At 46.1% G+C, this 19,184-nt stretch overlaps 1 protein-coding gene across 1 annotated transcript in view; it reads right to left on the reverse strand.

The window, feature by feature from the left end:
- The window catches only part of LOC124042128 (serine/arginine repetitive matrix protein 2-like), a 39,581-nt gene that overhangs the window by 16,316 nt on the left and 4,081 nt on the right, over positions 1–19,184 (reverse strand). Inside the window, exon 3 of the mRNA XM_046360487.1 lies at positions 4,304–4,590. Within this exon, the coding sequence (XP_046216443.1) occupies positions 4,304–4,550 (247 nt within the window). The 5' untranslated portion in view covers positions 4,551–4,590. The remainder of the gene's footprint in view (positions 1–4,303; positions 4,591–19,184) is intronic.

Here is a 19,184-nt window from a genome sequence, read left to right on the forward strand (position 1 = left end):
CCTCCCATGTCTGGCTAGCAAAAAAATGTTTCCCTTTCCTAAAATTAGCCATGGATAGAGATAGGGATTTGGCCTTGTGGTTTTACTTAATTCTCCGTACTGGCCAATGACTATAACGACAATTCTGATCCAACCATAAATTCATAAATTGTGTCCCTGGACTGACAGGATGGAAGTTCAACATGTAGCTAGATGTAGAAGGCTAATGTTAACTAGCTAACATTGCCCATGGAAGTTAGGCTAGCGAGCAAGCATTTTAGCCAGGTAGACTAGGACAACAAAAACTAAAAGCGTGTACAGTATGACAGAGTGATAGACTGTTTCACCAACATAAAAGAGAGGAGGATGGCATTGGCATTTCTCTACATGTAGGGTGAGTTAACATGTTTTTTCTACTTGCACACACACACACACACACACACACACACACACACACACACACACACACACACACACACACACACACACACACACACACACACACACACACACACACACACACACACACACACACACACACACACACACACACATCAGAACCATGGAAACACATCAGAACCATGGAAAGCCACTTCATATATAGATTACATTGACTGGACTAAATCGTTTTTGGTATATTTTACTTGGCACTGTATTAGGCTAAGCAGAGGTGATTTAATCATGTTGAAATAGTACTGGAATAGGGGTGGCAGCTCCTGTTTTCTTTGCGACTCTACGTGGTTCTAAATCAATAGTTGTTTAGTGGTCCAAAAATGTCAGAAACATTAACTTGTTAGACCATGCTGTAGGTCATGAAACTGTTTGTTACATGCAATATGTTTTGTGGACTTCACCGGACAGATGTTGCTCTCTGGTTTTGTGATGAAACAAAGGTGTGGTTGAATTTATTATGCCACTGTGTCTTCTTATTGTCTTGGCCATAGGCATTTTTATTTATTTATTTATTTATTTTAACCTTTATTTTACTAGGCAAGTCAGTTAAGAACAAATTCTTATTTTCATACCCAAGAAGGCTCAAGGCTGTAATTGCTGCCAAAGGTGCTTCAACAAAGTACTGAGTAAAGGGTCTGAATACCTATGTAAATGTGCTATTTCATTATTGTCTTGTTTAGGCAGCCCCGTGGCCCTTAAGGCAGCCCCATTAAAGGCCGCCCCATGGCCCTAAAGGTCACTCCATTAAAGGTCACTCCATTAAAGGCCGCCCCATGGCCCTAAAGGCAGCCCCATGGCCCTAAAGGACTCCCCATGGCCCTAAAGGTCACCCCATTAAAGGTTGCCCCATTAAATGCCGCCCCATGGCCCTAAAGGCAGCCCCATGGCACTAAAGGCAGCCCCATGGCCCTAAAGGCCGCCCCATGGCCCTAAAGGCCGCCCCATGGCCCTGAAGGCAGCCCCATGGCCCTGAAGGCAGCCCCATGGCCCTGAAGGCAGCCCCATGGCCCTAAAGGACGACCCATGGCCCTGAAGGCAGCCCCATGGCCCTGAAGGCAGCCCCATGGCCCTGAAGGCAGCCCCATGGCCCTGAAGGCAGCCCCATGGCCCTAAAGGACGACCCATGGCCCTGAAGGCATGCCCATGGCCCCGAAGGACTCCCTATGATGAAATAAAAGTATGTACTCACATCCAACATTCAATGATTGTAACAAACATTGGCCACCTGGGCTGAAATTAAATGTAGGCCTACATAAACATCATTCATGACCATCAGGAGCAGTGGGTTTGAATGACCTGAGCAGAGCCACACTCACTAGAAGACAATGTTTGATTTGTTCATCCACATGCTCTAGTCGGCTGGCCCTCGCTACATATTCGTCGACAGACCCACTGGCTCTAGGTCATCTACAAGTCCATGCTAGGTAAAGCTCCGCCTTATCTCAGTTCACTGGTCACGATGGCAACACCCACCCGTAACACGCGCTCCAGCAGGTGTATCTCACTGATCATCCCTAAAGCCAACACCTCATTTGGCCGCCTTTCATTCCAGTTCTCTGCTGCCTGTGACTGGAAGGAATTGCAAAAATCGGTGAAGTTGGAGACTTTTATCTCCCTCACCAACTTCAAACATCTGCTATCTGAGCAGCTAACCGATCGCTGCCGCTGTACATAGTCTATCGGTAAATAGCCCACCCATTTTTACCTACCTCATCCCCATACTGTTTTTATTTATTTTATTTTCTGCTCTTTTGCACACCAATATCTCTACCTGTACATGACCATCTGATCATTTATCACTCCAGTGTTAATCTGCGAAATTGTAATTATTCACCTACCTCCTCATGCCTTTTGCAAACAAAGTATATAGACTCTCCTTTTTTCTACTGTATTATTGACTTGTTAATTGTTTACTCCATGTGTAACTCTGTGTTGTCTGTTCACACTGCTATGCTTTAAATTGGCCAGGTCGCAGTTGCAAATGAGAACTTGTTCTCAGCTAGCCTACCTGGTTAAATAAAGTTGAAATAAATAAATAAAAATATTTTTAAAATGGCTGGACTCAACCTCATGTACACTGGACTCAACCTCATGTACACTGGACTCAACCTCATGTACACTGGACTCAACCTCATGTACACTGGACTCAACCTCATGTACACTGGACTCAACCTCATGTACACTGCACTCAACCTCATGTACACTGCACTCAACCTCATGTACACTGCACTCAACCTCATGTACACTGGACTCAACCTCATGTACACTGCACTCAACCTCATGTACACTGCACTCAACCTCATGTACACTGGACTCAACCTCATGTACACTGCACTCGACCTCATGTACACTGCACTCGACCTCATGTACACTGCACTCGACCTCATGTACACTGCACTCGACCTCATGTACACTGCACTCGACCTCATGTACACTGCACTCAACCTCATGTACACTGCACTCGACCTCATGTACACTGCACTCGACCTCATGTACACTGGACTCAACCTCATGTACACTGCACTCAACCTCATGTACACTGCACTCAACCTCATGTACACTGCACTCAACCTCATGTACACTGGACTCAACCTCATGTACACTGCACTCAACCTCATGTACACTGGACTCAACCTCATGTACACATTTACATTACATTTACATTTAAGTCATTTAGCAGACGCTCTATACACTGCACTCAACCTCATGTACACTGCACTCAACCTCATGTACACTGCACTCAACCTCATGTACACTGCACTCAACCTCATGTACACTGGACTCAACCTCATGTAGACTGCACTCAACCTCATGTACACTGGACTCAACCTCATGTACACTGGACTCAACCTCATGTACACTGCACTCAACCTCATGTACACTGCACTCAACCTCATGTACACTGGACTCTGGCTGCTCGGCTCATTCAATCTCACTGCTGCTGACGTTTCATTTGTTTACAGCTTAGCCCTTAGAGACTGCATGGATTCTACAAGGTGTCGAAAGCATTCCACAGGGATGTAGTTTTGTGTTGCTCATGTCCTTTGTGGTAGACCATTTTGATACACGGTAAACTTGAGTGTGAATAACCCAGCAGTGTTGCAGTTCTTGGTGCACCTACTACCATACCCCGTTCAAAGGCATAAATATTTTGTCTTGCCCATTGTTTGTTTTCTTCATCTATACTGATTGAAGTGGTTTTAACAAATAACATCAGGGATCAGCTTTATTCAGACTATGTTTGGAAAGAGGAGGTTTTCTGATGTTTTGTTCACTGTACACCACCCAGCATATTTCGTTTTTTTTGTAGTTGAATAGAATGTTGGTAGTTTTTGTTTTGTTAGTTTGTTTTCTTAGTGTGGTGCACAGCATTATTTAGCTGTGTAGTTTGTTTTCTTAGCTGTGTGGTGCACAGCATTATTTAGCTGTGTTGTTTGTTTTCTTAGCTGTGTGGTACACAGCATTATTTAGCTGTGTTTGTTTTCTTAGCTGTGTGGTACACAGCATTATTTAGCTGTGTAGTTTGTTTTCTTAGCTGTGTGGTGCACAGCATTATTTAGCTGTGTAGTTTGTTTTCTTAGCTGTGTGGTGCACAGCATTATTTAGCTGTGTTGTTTGTTTTCTTAGCTGTGTGGTGCACAGCATTATTTAGCTGTGTTGTTTGTTTTCTTAGCTGTGTGGTACGCATCATTATTTGTTGTAGTTGTGTAGTATTTTCCTGTGATTGTTGGTTGTTGCATAATGGTAATGTTTGTTTGCGTAGTTGTGCATTAAGTAGCATTTCTCATAGCTGTTTAGTAGGCCTATCTTCCCCTAGCTACTTGAGTTACAGGCTATGTTTGCGTATCTAGTCTCGTTGTTCAACACTTACCATCCGGATTTGCCCTGCAGCCCCTGCAGACCAAGGTGGGGCTGTGTTCCACTGTCTCAGAGGAAATGCTCAGCTTGGTAGCCGGGTCCCTCCTGGGTTTGGGTGGGGGCTGCTTACGGGAGGTAGGGCTGCCCACCTCCTCCTCCCCACCACCGTTACTGCCCACCGAGTGTGGTGACTGGGAGCGCACGGCAAAGCCCGGCCCGCAAGCAAGCTGCGGGGGGGCTGGCATGGTCATGGAGCCCATATGCAGGTGCTTCTCCTCGGTCACCACCTCTTCGCCCGTCCTGACAGAGAGCGAGAGGAAGAGAGAGAGAAATGTTTGTTATGATACATGACGAATGGTTGTACCATTGACAGCATCTTGACTGGCTGCATCACTGCTTGGAATGTCAACTGCTTGGCATCCGACCGCAAGGCGCTACAGAGGGTAGTACGTACGACCCCAGAACATCACTGAGGCTGAGCTCCCTGCCATCCAGAATCTCTATACCAGGTGGTGTTAGAAGAAGGACCAACGTTTCGGCATAAACGCTTATTGAGGAAGGCACAGTGATGCTGAAACATCTGTGTTTTACCCAATACATTTATATATACACTACCATTCAAAAGTTTGGGGTCACTAGGAAAAGTCCTTCATTTCTCAGAACAAGAATAGACTGACAAGTTTCAGAAGAAAGTCCTTTGTTTCTTGCCATTTTGAGCCTGTAATCGAACCCACAAATGCTGATGCTCCAGATACTCAACTAGTCTAAAGCCCAGTTTTATTTATTCTTTAATCAGAACAACAGTTTTCAGCTGTGCTAGCATACAGTAGTTGCAAAAGGGTTTTCAAATGATCAGTTAGCCTTCTTTAAAAGGATAAACCTGGATTAGCTAACACAACGTGCCATTGGAACACAGGAGTGATGGTTGCTGATAATGGGCCTCTGTACGTCTATGTAGATATTCCATTAACAATCAGCCGTTTCCAGCTACAATCGTCATTTACAACATTAACAATGTCTACACTTTATTTCTGATCAATTTGATGTTGTTTTAATGGACCAAAAAATGTGATTTTCTTTAAATATATTTATAAACTAGGTAGTTTGAGCTCTGAATGCTGATTGGCTGACAGCCATGGTATATGAGACCGTATACCATGGGTATGACAAAACATGTATTTTTACTACTCTAATTACATTGGTAACTAGTTTATAATAGCTATAAGGCACCTTGGGGGTTTGTGGTATATGGCCAACACCACGGCTAAGGGCTGTATCCAGGCACTCAGTGTTGCGTTGTGCATATGAACAGTCCTTAGTCGGGGTATATTGGCCATATACCACACCTCCTCTGGCCTTTTTGCTTAAATATAGAGTGTGCGACTGTCTTTATTTAATTTTATAACATTCAAAAAGAGTAAACAGATGTAGTTAGTTACTGTATCTTTAAAGGTGGAATCTGCAGTAGGGGGAAACAGCGCCCATGGCCCACCGCTGTTATTGTTTTAAACCTGCAGCATGGTAAAACAACAATCTGTACATATTGGTTATTGTTTTATCATGCAGCTTGGTAAAACAGCAATCTGTACATATTGGTTATTGTTTTAAACCTGCAGCATGGTAAAACAACAATCTGTACATATTGGTTATTGTTTTAAACCTGCAGCATGGTAAAACAACAATCTGTACATATTGGTTATTGTTTTAGTTGCTGAGCTGAGGAGCATCGTGCAGCATGGTAAAACAACAATCTGTACATATTGGTTATTGTTTTATCATGCAGCATGGTAAAACAACAATCTGTACATATTGGACTCTTCTATCACACAGAGCTGAGGAGCGTCCTGCAGCATGGTAAAACAACAATCTGTACATATTGGTGCGATGATGTCAGAGGGGAAAACACTGTGTTTGTTGTTTGCACTAACTTCGTTGTTGTTGTAATATCTCTAACAGACTGTTTCACCATGAAGGATTCCAGCTTTAGAAAACTTTAAACATCATCAACACATCAGTCCTTCCCTCTGGAAGTCTGTCCTTTCACAAGACCTTGAACCCAAAATAATAGCACACAGCGGTCTACTGGGATGTGTGTGATGTGTGTGTGATGTGTGTGTGTGTGATGTGTGTGTGTGTGATGTGTGATGTGTGTGTGTGATGTGTGTGATGTGTGTGTGTGATGTGTGTGTGTGTGATGTGTGATGTGTGTGTGTGATGTGTGTGATGTGTGTGTGGTGTGTGTGTGTGATGGTGTGTGTGGGTGTGTGTGTGGGTGTGTTGTGTGTGATGTGTGTGTTATGTGTGATGTGTGATGTGTGTGTGTGTGTGTGTGTGTGTGGGGGGTTTCTGCACTAGTCTCTTTGTGAAGGCTCAAATGATGGAAGCGACCAACAATGAGAACCACATTGGTGCCAATCAGTCGAGAGAAAATCTCTCTGTGGGTTGCCATTGATTTGTGTTTAACTCTGCGCACGGTTAGCTCAGCGCTCCCAAAACCCAGAGACCCAGAGACACGATGGAAGTCCCCCACTCCAGCCACCGTCAATCCCCCTTTAAATACAAGGATGATTGGTCTGAATAGAGCAGCTGTTGTGGCAGGGTGGTTGCTTTTGACAGTCACAGGACTGTACTGGCCAGAGAGTACAGAGTAGATTTCTGACTCTCACTGCCAAATGCTGGAGACTTTCACGTCATTTAAAATTGTTTGTTTTTCTTTTTTGATTATTTAGGTCACCAGCAAATGAACAGAAGATGTCACTGAGATAATTGGAAAGTTTAAATGCAGTTTGGAAATGACGAGGCCGTTAGACCTCGTTATTTCTCTTGTATCATCAGATTGGAAAATGTGTTCAATAGGGTTTATTGGTCTACACTTCCAATAGATACAAAACAACACTACACTGCACGATAGACAAACAAAATAGCCAAACAACTATTGTCTCTCCAACAACACAACTAGGGCACTGTTTGCATATGCACACACCCACTCACACAGAAACTGCTGTGCGTCGTCCACACTGTGTTGGATATGTAATTCCTTCTCAGTGCATCTTTCTCAGTAGGCGCTCAAGTACAACTCAAACTCCTCACTGGACTGGAGTTTTCATCATGTCAGTAGAACAGAGTTCAACCTCCCATGTAGTTCAACCCTGAGGGGTTAAGTCCCAGAGTTTATCCAGTAATGACATACAATAAATCAATGCTTTAGTCCAAATAAAAAAGTAGTTGTGACGATTTGTGCTCACAAGTGCTTGGATGGGTGGTTGTGGGTTTGCAGTGGTGTTTGGGTGTGGTGTGGATGTGCGGGGTGTTTGGGTGTGCGGGGGTGTTTGGGTGTGTGTGTGTGTGTGTGTGTGTGTGTGTGTGTGTGTGTGTGTGTGTGTGAGACATTGCTGACTTCCACTGACTCTGAGCCAGCTGCTGAGCTGGGGGTTGGGGGTTGGGGGGGTCACTGGTCAGGGGCTTAAATTTGCCTAGCAACTGGGTATCCACGGACACCAGACACAAAACCAGCCTCCGGACTGCTCCACATAACAAACGCACACGTGCACGCCCAAAACATACTCAGGAGACTACAACTCCCAAGTCTCAAACTCCCATCTGTAGTCCTTAACCCGCAGACCTCCCTTGAGTGCTGACATATAACGACAACCGTCCTCCAGCTATCAAACCCATCACACATATCACCTGATGATTCCAAGACCTCAGGGCATCAATCACTACAGTGGAGCGCTACCAGTCATACCCATGATAGATGTGGCATTGAACTCGCATTTTTTTCAAGATCAGGAAGAGAAAGAAAAATCACACAGCTCTCCGTGTGTATTCCTGTTTAAGCCTGGTGCCCAGAGGAGCTTTGCACTAGCTGATGTTATGTAGCCCAGACAGTGGACATTTTCAAAACACTCTCTTTGCAAACTTTTATATTGTTATTTTAAAAAATCATAAAACACACTAAACCTGGTCTCTGAAAGGCAGGAGTTGTTTTCCCCATGTAGTAAATCACGTAATGTAGCTTTTGCACATTAATTAATCAAGTCTGCAGAAATTATCATAATAACCTTTGTAATAACATGAACCTACGTAATAACATGAACCTACGTCATAACATGAACCTACGTAATAACATGAACCTATGTAATAACATGAACCTATGTAATAACATGAACCTACGTAATAACATGCACCTACGTAATAACGTGAACCTACGTAATAACGTGAACCTACGCAATAACATGAACCTACGTAATAACCTAAACCTACGTAATAACATGAACCTACATAATAACATGAACCTACGTAATAACATGAACCTACGTAATAACCTAAACCTAAGTAATAACATGAACCTACGTAATAACATGAACCTATGTAATAACGTGAACCTACGTAATAACGTGAACCTACGTAATAACATGAACCTACGCAATAACATGAACCTACGTAATAACATGAACCTACGTAATAACATGAACCTTTGTAATAACAAACCTTTAATAACATAAACCTTTGTAATAACATTAGAATTTTAAAAAGGCAATATGGAAATGTGGCTTTACATGAACAGGGTGGTACTTAATTCATGTACCCTGTAGAAATGGTAACAATAAGGTAATAATACCATTCATAGGTCATAAGAATTAAAACTCTGCTTCGACCACACAGCTGTCTGCAGGAAAACACTCGTGAATATTAACACAGTAGTTCGTGTCAGGTGTTTAACTAGTGGAGTTATATATAGGATATTTACCAGTGATTGGCTGGACCACTTGGAACAGTTGGATAGAGGATTGTCATTGGGCAGTTCTGGTTTTGTGTAAATAGGCTACTTGAGTCTCTATGGGACATGGAACGCACAACACGACACCAACAAGTGATAGAACTGGGTTTATGTGTGTGTGTGTGTGTGTGTGTGTGTGTGTGTGTGTGTGTGTGTGTGTGTGTGTGTGTGTGTGTGTGTGTGTGTGTGTGTGTGTGTGTGTGTGTGTGTGTGTGTGTGTGTGTGTGTGTGTGTGTGTGTGTGTGTGTGTGTGTGAGACAACAAACACAGTGATATGCACAGACTTTTTCCTCACACACACACACACACACACACACACACACACACACACACACACACACACACACATAAACCCAGTTCTATCACTTGTTGGTGTTGTGTGTGTGTGTGTGTGTGTGTGTGTGTGTGTGTGTGTGTGTGTGTGTGTGTGTGTGTGTGTGTGTGTGTGTGTGTGTGTGTGTGTGTGTGTGGAAAAAGTCTGTGCATATCACTGTGTTTGTTGTCTCTCACACACACACACACACACACACACACACACACACACACACACACACACACACACACACACACACACACACACACACACACACACACACACACACACACACACACACACACACACAAACCCAGTTATTTTGTTTGTTGGTGTTGTATTGTGCTTTCGAACAGAGACTCAAGTGTTGACCCAGAACCAGAACTGCCCAGCTACAACCCTGTGTGTATATCCCTGTGTGTGTGAATAACTACTCCTTCAGATACAAGGAAAACACCAATGGGATGGCAATACACGCAGGAAGAACCTCCTCACTCAAACCGACGTGGTGATCTGATTGGCCTGTGGCTGTTCCAGCTGTCACCAGGCAGAACACATCTCCTGCTAGCAAGCAATTCACACTTAATCTCCTTCTAACAGGATTTTTTTTCTTCTCTGCCCCTCCCTCTCCTATCTTTCTGTCTCTCCCATTCGCTCTCTATCTTTAGCCCCCCTTTCTCTGTCCCTCCCTCTCCTATCTTTCTGTCTCTGTCATGCAGGTGAAAGAGGACCCAAAAGCGACTAGGCGAAAACAGAGTCTTTAATCCAGTAAAGTAAATACAAACAAAAAAACACAACTTTCACTCGAAATGACGAGGACAAACTGGAGACTCGATCTTGAACAGCAGGTGAACAGCAGGTTGCCTCGGGAAGGCACTTGAACCAGACAGACTCAGACACCTGCTCACCACGCAGCATCTGAGGAAAACACGACACGACAGGGCGATACACAAACACAGCACGGTGAATTCTAGACAAGGAACCGACAGGACAGGAACGGAACACAAAGGAAGAAATAGGGACTCTAATCAGGGGAAAGGATCGGGAACAGGTGTGGGAAGACTAAATGATTGATTAGGGGAATAGGAACAGCTGGGAGCAGGAACGGAACGATAGAGAGAAGAGAGAGCGAGAGAGTGAGAGAGGGAGGGGGAGAGAGAGGGATAGAAAAAGGGAAAGAACCTAATAAGACCAGCAGAGGGAAACGAATAGAATGGGAAGCACAGGGACAAGACAAGATAATAAATGACAAACATGACAGTACCCCCCCACTCACCGAGCGCCTCCTGGCGCACTCGAGGAGGAATCCTGGCGGCAACGGAGGAAATCATCAATGAGTGAACGGTCCAGCACGTCCCGAGACGGAACCCAACTCCTCTCCTCAGGACCGTAACCCTCCCAATCCACTAAGTATTGGTGACCCCGTCCCCGAGAACGCATGTCCATGATCTTATGTACCTTGTAAATAGGTGCGCTCTCGACAAGGACGGGAGGGGGGAGGGAAGACGAACGGGGGTGCGAAGAAAGGGCTTAACACAGGAGACATGGAAGACAGGATGGACGCGACGAAGATGTCGCGGAAGAAGCAGTCGCACAGCGACAGGATTGACGACCTGGGAGACACGGAACGGACCAATGAACCGCGGAGTCAACTTACGAGAAGCTGTCGTAAGAGGAAGGTTGCGAGTGGAAAGCCACACTCTCTGGCCGCAACAATACCTTGGACTCTTAATCCTGCGTTTATTGGCGGCTCTCACAGTCTGTGCCCTGTAACGGCAAAGTGCAGACCTCACCCTCCTCCAGGTGCGCTCACAACGTTGGACAAACGCTTGAGCGGAGGGAACGCTGGACTCGGCAAGCTGGGATGAGAACAGAGGAGGCTGGTAACCCAGACTACTCTGAAACGGAGATAACCCGGTAGCAGACGAAGGAAGCGAATTGTGAGCGTATTCTGCGCAGGGGAGCTGTTCTGCCCAAGACGCAGGGTTTCTGAAAGAAAGGCTGCGTAGTATGCGACCAATCGTCTGATTGGCCCTCTCTGCTTGACCGTTAGACTGGGGATGAAACCCGGAAGAGAGACTGACGGACGCACCAATCAAACGACAGAACTCCCTCCAAAACTGTGACGTGAATTGCGGGCCTCTGTCTGAAACGGCGTCTAACGGGAGGCCATGAATTCTGAATACATTCTCGATAATGATTTGTGCCGTCTCCTTAGCGGAAGGAAGTTTAGCGAGGGGAATGAAATGTGCCGCCTTAGAGAACCTATCGACAACCGTAAGAATCACAGTCTTCCCCGCAGACAAAGGCAGACCGGTAATGAAGTCTAGGGCGATGTGAGACCATGGTCGAGAAGGAATGGGAGCGGTCTGAGACGACCGGCAGGAGGAGAGTTACCCGACTTAGTCTGCGCGCAGTCCGAACAAGCAGCCACGAAACGGCGCGTGTCACGCTCCTGAGTCGGCCACCAAAAGCGCTGGCGAATAGACGCAAGAGTGCCTCGAACACCGGGATGACCAGCTAACTTGGCAGAGTGAGCCCACTGAAGAACAGCCAGACGAGTGGAAACAGGAACGAAAAGGAGGTTACTAGGACAAGCGCGCGGCGACGCAGTGTGCGTGAGTGCTTGCTTAACCTGTCTTTCAATTCCCCAGACTGTTAACCCGACAACACGCCCATAAGGAAGAATCCCTCGGGATCAGTAGAAGCCACAGAAGAACTAAACAGACGGGATAAGGCATCAGGCTTGGTGTTCTTGCTACCCGGACGGTAAGAAATCACAAACTCGAAACGAGCGAAAAACAACGCCCAACGAGCTTGACGGGCATTAAGTCGTTTGGCAGAACGGATGTACTCAAGGTTCTTATGGTCTGTCCAAACGACAAAAGGAACGGTCGCCCCCTCCAACCACTGTCGCCATTCGCCTAGGGCTAAGCGGATGGCGAGCAGTTCACGGTTACCCACATCATAGTTGCGCTCAGATGGCGACAGGCGATGAGAAAAATAAGCGCAAGGATGAACCTTATCGTCAGACTGGAAGCGCTGGGATAGAATGGCTCCCACGCCTACCTCTGAAGCGTCAACCTCGACAATGAATTGTCTAGTGACGTCAGGAGTAACGAGGATAGGAGCGGACGTAAAACGTTCTTTTAGAAGATCAAAAGCTCCTGGGCGGAACCAGACCACTTAAAACACGTCTTGACAGAAGTAAGAGCTGTGAGAGGGGCAGCAACTTGACCGAAATTACGAATGAAACGCCGATAGAAATTAGCGAAACCTAAAAAGTGCTGCAACTCGACACGTGACCTTGGAACGGGCCAATCACTGACAGCTTGGACCTTAGCGGAATCCATCTGAATGCCTTCAGCGGAAATAACGGAACCGAGAAAAGTAACGGAGGAGACATGAAAAGAGCACTTCTCAGACTTTACGTAGAGACAATTCTCTAAAAGGCGCTGTAGAACACGTCGAACGTGCTGAACATGAATCTCGAGTGACGGAGAAAAAATCAGGATATCGTCAAGATAGACAAAAACAAAGATGTTCAGCATGTCTCTCAGAACATCATTAACTAATGCCTGAAAAACAGCTGGCGCATTGGCGAGACCAAACGGCAGAACCCGGTACTCAAAATGCCCTAACGGAGTGTTAAACGCCGTTTTCCACTCGTCCCCCTCTCTGATGCGCACGAGATGGTAAGCGTTACGAAGGTCCAACTTAGTAAAGCACCTGGCTCCCTGCAGAATCTCGAAGGCTGATGACATAAGGGGAAGCGGATAACGATTCTTAACCGTTATGTCATTCAGCCCTCGATAATCCACGCAGGGGCGCAGAGTACCGTCCTTCTTCTTAACAATAAAGAACCCCGCCCCGGCCGGAGAGGAAGAAGGCACTATGGTACCGGCGTCAAGAGACACAGACAAATAATCCTCGAGAGCCTTACGTTCGGGAGCCGACAGAGAGTATAGTCTACCCCGAGGAGGAGTGGTCCCCGGAAGGAGATCAATACTACAATCATACGACCGGTGAGGAGGAAGGGAGTTGGCTCGGGACCGACTGAAGACCGTGCGCAGATCATGATATTCCTCCGGCACTCCTGTCAAATCGCCAGGTTCCTCCTGAGAAGTAGGGACAGAAGAAACGGGAGGGATGGCAGACATTAAACACTTCACATGACAAGAAACGTTCCAGGATAGGATAGAATTACTAGACCAATTAATAGAAGGATTATGACATACTAGCCAGGGATGACCCAAAACAACAGGTGTAAACGGTGAACGAAAAATCAAAAAAGAAATAGTCTCACTGTGGTTACCAGATACTGTGAGGGTTAAAGGTAGTGTCTCAAATCTGATACTGGGAAGATGACTACCATCTAAGGCGAACATGGGCGTAGGCTTCTCTAACTCTCTGAAAGGAATGTCATGTTTCCGAACCCATGCTTCGTCCATGAAACAACCCTCAGCCCCAGAGTCTATCAAGGCACTACATGTAGCACCCGAACCGGTCCAGCGTAGATGGACCGACAAAGTAGTACAGGATTTTGATGGAGAGACTTGAGTAGTTGCGCTCACCTGTAGCCCTCCGCTTACAGATGAGCTCTGGCTTTTACTGGACATGAATTAACAAAATGTCCAGCAACTCCGCAATAGAGGCACAGGCGGTTGGTGATCCTCCGTTCCCTCTCCTTAGTCGAGATGCGAATCCCTCCCAGCTGCATGGGCTCAGACTCTGAGCCAGAGGAGGGAGATGGTTGCGATGCGGAGCAGGGAAACACCGTTGATGCGAGCTCTCTTCCACGAGCCCGGTGACGAAGATCTACCCGTCGTTCTATGCGGATGGCGAGAGCAATCAAAGAGTCCACATCTGAAGGAACCTCCCGGGAGAGAATCTCATCCTTAACCACTGCGTGGAGTCCCTCCAGAAAACGAGCGAGCAGCGCCGGCTCGTTCCACTCACTAGAGGCAGCAAGAGTGCGAAACTCAATAGAATAATCCGTTATGGACCGTTCACCTTGGCATAAGGAAGCCAGGGCCCTAGAAGCCTCCCTACCAAAAACTGAACGGTCAAAAACCCGAATCATCTCCTCTTTAAAGTTCTGGAACTTGTTAGAGCAATCAGCCCTTGCCTCCCAGATAGCTGTGCCCCATTCTCGAGCCCGGCCAGTAAGGAGTGAAATGACGTAAGCAACCCGAGCTCTCTCTCTAGAGTATGTGTTGGGTTGGAGAGAGAACACAATCTCACACTGCGTGAGAAAGGAGCGGCACTCAGTGGGCTGCCCGGAGTAGCAAGGTGGGTTATTAACCCTAGGTTCTGGAGGCTCGGCAGGCCAGGAAGTAACAGGTGGCACGAGACGTAGACTCTGGAACTGTCCAGAGAGGTCGGAAACCTGAGCGGCCAGGTTCTCCACGGCATGGCGAGCAGCAGACAATTCCTGCTCGTGTCTGCCGAGCATGGCTCCTTGGATCTCGACGGCAGTGTAACGAGCGTCTGAAGTCGCTGGGTCCATTCCTTGGTCGGTTCCTTCTGTCATGCAGGTGAAAGAGGACCCAAAAGCGACTAGGCGAAAACAGAGTCTTTAATCCAGTAAAGTAAATACAAACAAAAAACACAACTTTCACTCGAAATGACGAGGACAAACTGGAGACTCGATCTTGAACAGCAGGTGAACAGCAGGTTGCCTCGGGAAGGCACTTGAACCAGACAGACTCAGACACCTGCTCACCACGCAGCATCTGAGGAAAACACGACACGACAGGGCGATACACAAACACAGCACAGTGAATTCTAGACAAGGAACCGACAGGACAGGAACGGAACACAAAGGAAGAAATAGGGACTCTAATCAGGGGAAAGGATCGGGAACAGGTGTGGGAAGACTAAATGATTGATTAGGGGAATAGGAACAGCTGGGAGCAGGAACGGAACGATAGAGAGAAGAGAGAGCGAGAGAGTGAGAGAGGGAGGGGGAGAGAGAGGGATAGAAAAAGGGAAAGAACCTAATAAGACCAGCAGAGGGAAACAAATAGAATGGGAAGCACAGGGACAAGACAAGATAATAAATGACAAACATGACAGTCTCTCCCATTCGCTCTCTATCTTTAGCCCCCTTTCTCTGCCCCTCCCTCTTCTATCTTTCTGTCTCTCCCATTCACTCTATCTTTACCCCCCTTTCTCTGCAACTCCCTCTCCTATATTTCTGTCTCTCCCATTCGCTCTCTATCTTTACCCCCCCTTTCTCTGCCCCTCCCTCTCCTATCTTTCTGTCTCTCCCATTTGCTCTCTATCTTTACCCCCCTTTCTCTGTCCCTCCCTCTCCTATCTTTGTCTCTCCCGTTCGCTCTCTATCTTTACCCCCTTTCTCTGTCCCTCCCTCTCCCATCTTTGTCTCTCCCATTCGCTCTCTATCTTTACCCCTTTCTCTGTCCCTCCCTCTTCTATCTTTCTGTCTCTCCCATTCGCTCCCTCTATCTTTATTCCCCCTTTCTCTGTCCCTCCCTCTTCTATCTTTCTGTCTCTCCCATTCGCTCTCTATCTTTACCCCCCTTTCTCTCCCCCTCTCTTTTGGTCTCTCCTGTTCTCTCTCTATTTTCACCAAACCCTCTCTCTCTCCCTCCCTCTCCTCTATTTCTGCCTCTCCCATTCTCTCTCTCCCTCAGTCAGCTACTGTAAAAATGGGTTGTCTCATTGACCTACTAATAGGCCTCATGAAAAATCAAGCTATCATTTCATATTCTTCCTCTAGCTACTGTGCATTAATATTTTACATTGACAACAGCTGAGAGACGGCTAGAAAAATATCGGGACCCTAGATATCACTTTCACCTCTCTTGGAATTGACGCAGAGTTAGGATGACAGACTCGCTTTTTGGTGTGCTAACTTTTGCCGTGTGTTTTGAGTGAAAAGTTATACGAGTTTGTTCTACACTCCATAACAAAAAACAAAAAAACGTTTCATCATATGACTGAAGGACCTAGGATTTTGTGCTTGAAAACGTGGACTTGCTCAAATAGAATTTGCTCATAGACATGTACTCGTATAAACAGTGTTGTGAGTATACAGATAACAAATAGAAAAAAGGACATATTAGGAGTCAACTGCAGTTGGAGTCAGCTTTACTATCAGAACAAGTGACTAAATGACCATAAGCTTTAAGGCTCTGCATACACTAAACAATCTCAACAACATTTGCAGAGCTTACCAGTGGGGTATACCACAAAGCAGGTTCAATGAGTTAGCCAGCTAAACGTGCCTAAACAGTCTGAAATATTATTATTTATTGTTTTGAAGATATACTTGAAATGGGTACGGTAAAATTGACTCAACAACTAAAAAAAAACATATCTAAGTTTAGTTTTCATAATGAACCAGACTATCAATAGTTATTTGTGGTTATTTATCAAAGCTAGCTGGCTAACTCATTGAGCCTGCTTTGTAGTACAGCTCTCAGGTGAAAGCCATCAATACCCTACGAGGTTTAATATAAGCGATGACTGTTTCAGCTTTGAAAACGTATCTCTCAGATGTTGCAGAGACTTTGGCAACATGTAGAAAGGGAATCTGTCGAGGAACTCTCCTTCCACCATCAGCATGTAGCATTAGAAAGCACACACAGACACACACAAGCAGACCCCAACCAGCTCTATATCCTCTGAGTCTGTTATGATCTATCACTGGCGAACCACACACTTCGACTCCACAGCGCCTACTTGTTGACACACAACCAAGGCTCGCGGTCTCCACGTGCTGCCCACGTTGTGCGCCCGCTTGCTATTCGCTGAGCTTTCAGATGCCCACGTTGTGCGCCCGCTTGCTATTCGCTGAGCTTTCAGATGCCCACATGGTGCGCCTGCTTGCTATTCGCTGAGCTTTCAGATGCCCACATGGTGCGCCTGCTTGCTATTCGCTGAGCTTTCAGATGCCCACATGGTGCGCCTGCTTGCTATTCGCTGAGCTTTCAGATGCCCACATGGTGCGCCTGCTTGCTATTCGCTGAGCTTTCAGATGCCCACATGGTGCGCCTGCTTGCTATTCGCTGAGCTTTCAGATGCCCACATGGTGCGCCTGCTTGCTATGCGCTGAGCTTTCAGATGCCCACGTGGTGCCGCTACATATTCGCTTTCATCGGGACAGAGAGCGAAAGAGGACAAAAAACATTTGCAAGATGTTCCAACGTTTTGTAGGACTGTTTTATAAACATTGTATCACACGACTGAAATGACCGACTTTCAGTTAGTGAACATGTATGCCTGGTTTTAAGTTTTGGATCACATCTCTTCCATCATTACCCAGTTAACACGTATGTAATGATTATCGTTGGTGGAAGACGGCGAGGACCAAGGTGCAGCGTGGTACGTGTTCGGCATTTTATTAAATATAACTGAACACTAGATAACAAAGTAACAAAAGGCACAACCGAAACAGCTCCTTCAGGTGCAACACACACTAAACAGAAAATAACTACCCACAACTCATAGCGGGAAAACAGGCTGCCTAAGTATGGTTTTCAGTCAGAGACAACGACAGGCAGCTGACCCTGATTGAGTACCACACCCGGCCAAAAACAAAGAAATAGAAAAACATAGAAAAACTAACATAGAACGCCCACACTAGTCACACCTTGGCCTAACCAAAATAGAGAATAAAAAGCCTCTCTATGGCCAGGGCGTGACAGTGTAACCTTGCCTATAGTTCTGTTGATAGGTCCTATGTTAAAAACAACTATACACAAACCACACACTTAGTGTATTTATATCCAATAGTGTATTTATATCCAATAGTGAACGTGGGATCATTCATCGATTTTATGATCACAATCCCCCTAATTCTAGCCTGGTCCCAGATCTGTTTGTGCTCCTATGGCCGCTGTCATCTGTTTGTGATATCACAAGTAGACCAGGCTACCCTAACACTACTCTTCATATCACAAGTAGACCAGGCTACCCTAACACTAATCTCCATATCACAAGTAGACCAGGCTACCCTAACACTACTCTCCATATCACAAGTAGACCAGGCTACCCTAACACTACTCTCCATATCAGAAGTAGAGCAGGCTACCCTAACACTACTCTCCATATCAGAAGTAGAGCAGGCAGGGACAACCTTTAGCCAAGGACAAGTCCTAAATAAGTCAGGAAGTGACAAATTAACTATACTCCCTAGAGAGGCCTGCGCCAACCCACTGGCACACCAAAATATGGCAATATGCCATAGTCAAAGAGATACACACACACACACAACCCGTTAACACACACACACACACACAACCCGTTAACACACACACACACACAAACACAATCCATGAACACACACACACACAAAACCTATTAACACACACACACAACCCGTTAACACACACACACACACACACACACACACACACACACAAGAAGCACATACATTACAGACTCTTTCCTCTCTGCAGTATGTGTGACAACTCAACAAGTCAGGTAATGACATTTGACCAACGAAGCCAAGACATCGCTTCAAATCCAGGCTCTGATCAGGCCCTACACCCAAACAAGGGCACTGCGTTCATCCACCTCTGGCCTGCTCGCCTCCCTACCACTGAGGAAGTACAGCTCCCGCTCAGCCCAGTCAAAACTGTTCGCTGCTCTGGCCCCCCAATGGTGGAACAAACTCCCTCACGACGCCAGGACAGCGGAGTCAATCACCACCTTCCGGAGACACCTGAAACCCCACCTCTTTAAGGAATACCTAGGATAGGATAAGTATTTCCCCCCCCCCCCCCTTTAAGATTTAGATGCACTATTGTAAAGTGACTGTTCCACTGGATG

This window comes from Oncorhynchus gorbuscha, linkage group LG08 (assembly GCF_021184085.1).
Source record: "Oncorhynchus gorbuscha isolate QuinsamMale2020 ecotype Even-year linkage group LG08, OgorEven_v1.0, whole genome shotgun sequence".
Lineage (NCBI taxonomy): Eukaryota > Metazoa > Chordata > Actinopteri > Salmoniformes > Salmonidae > Oncorhynchus > Oncorhynchus gorbuscha.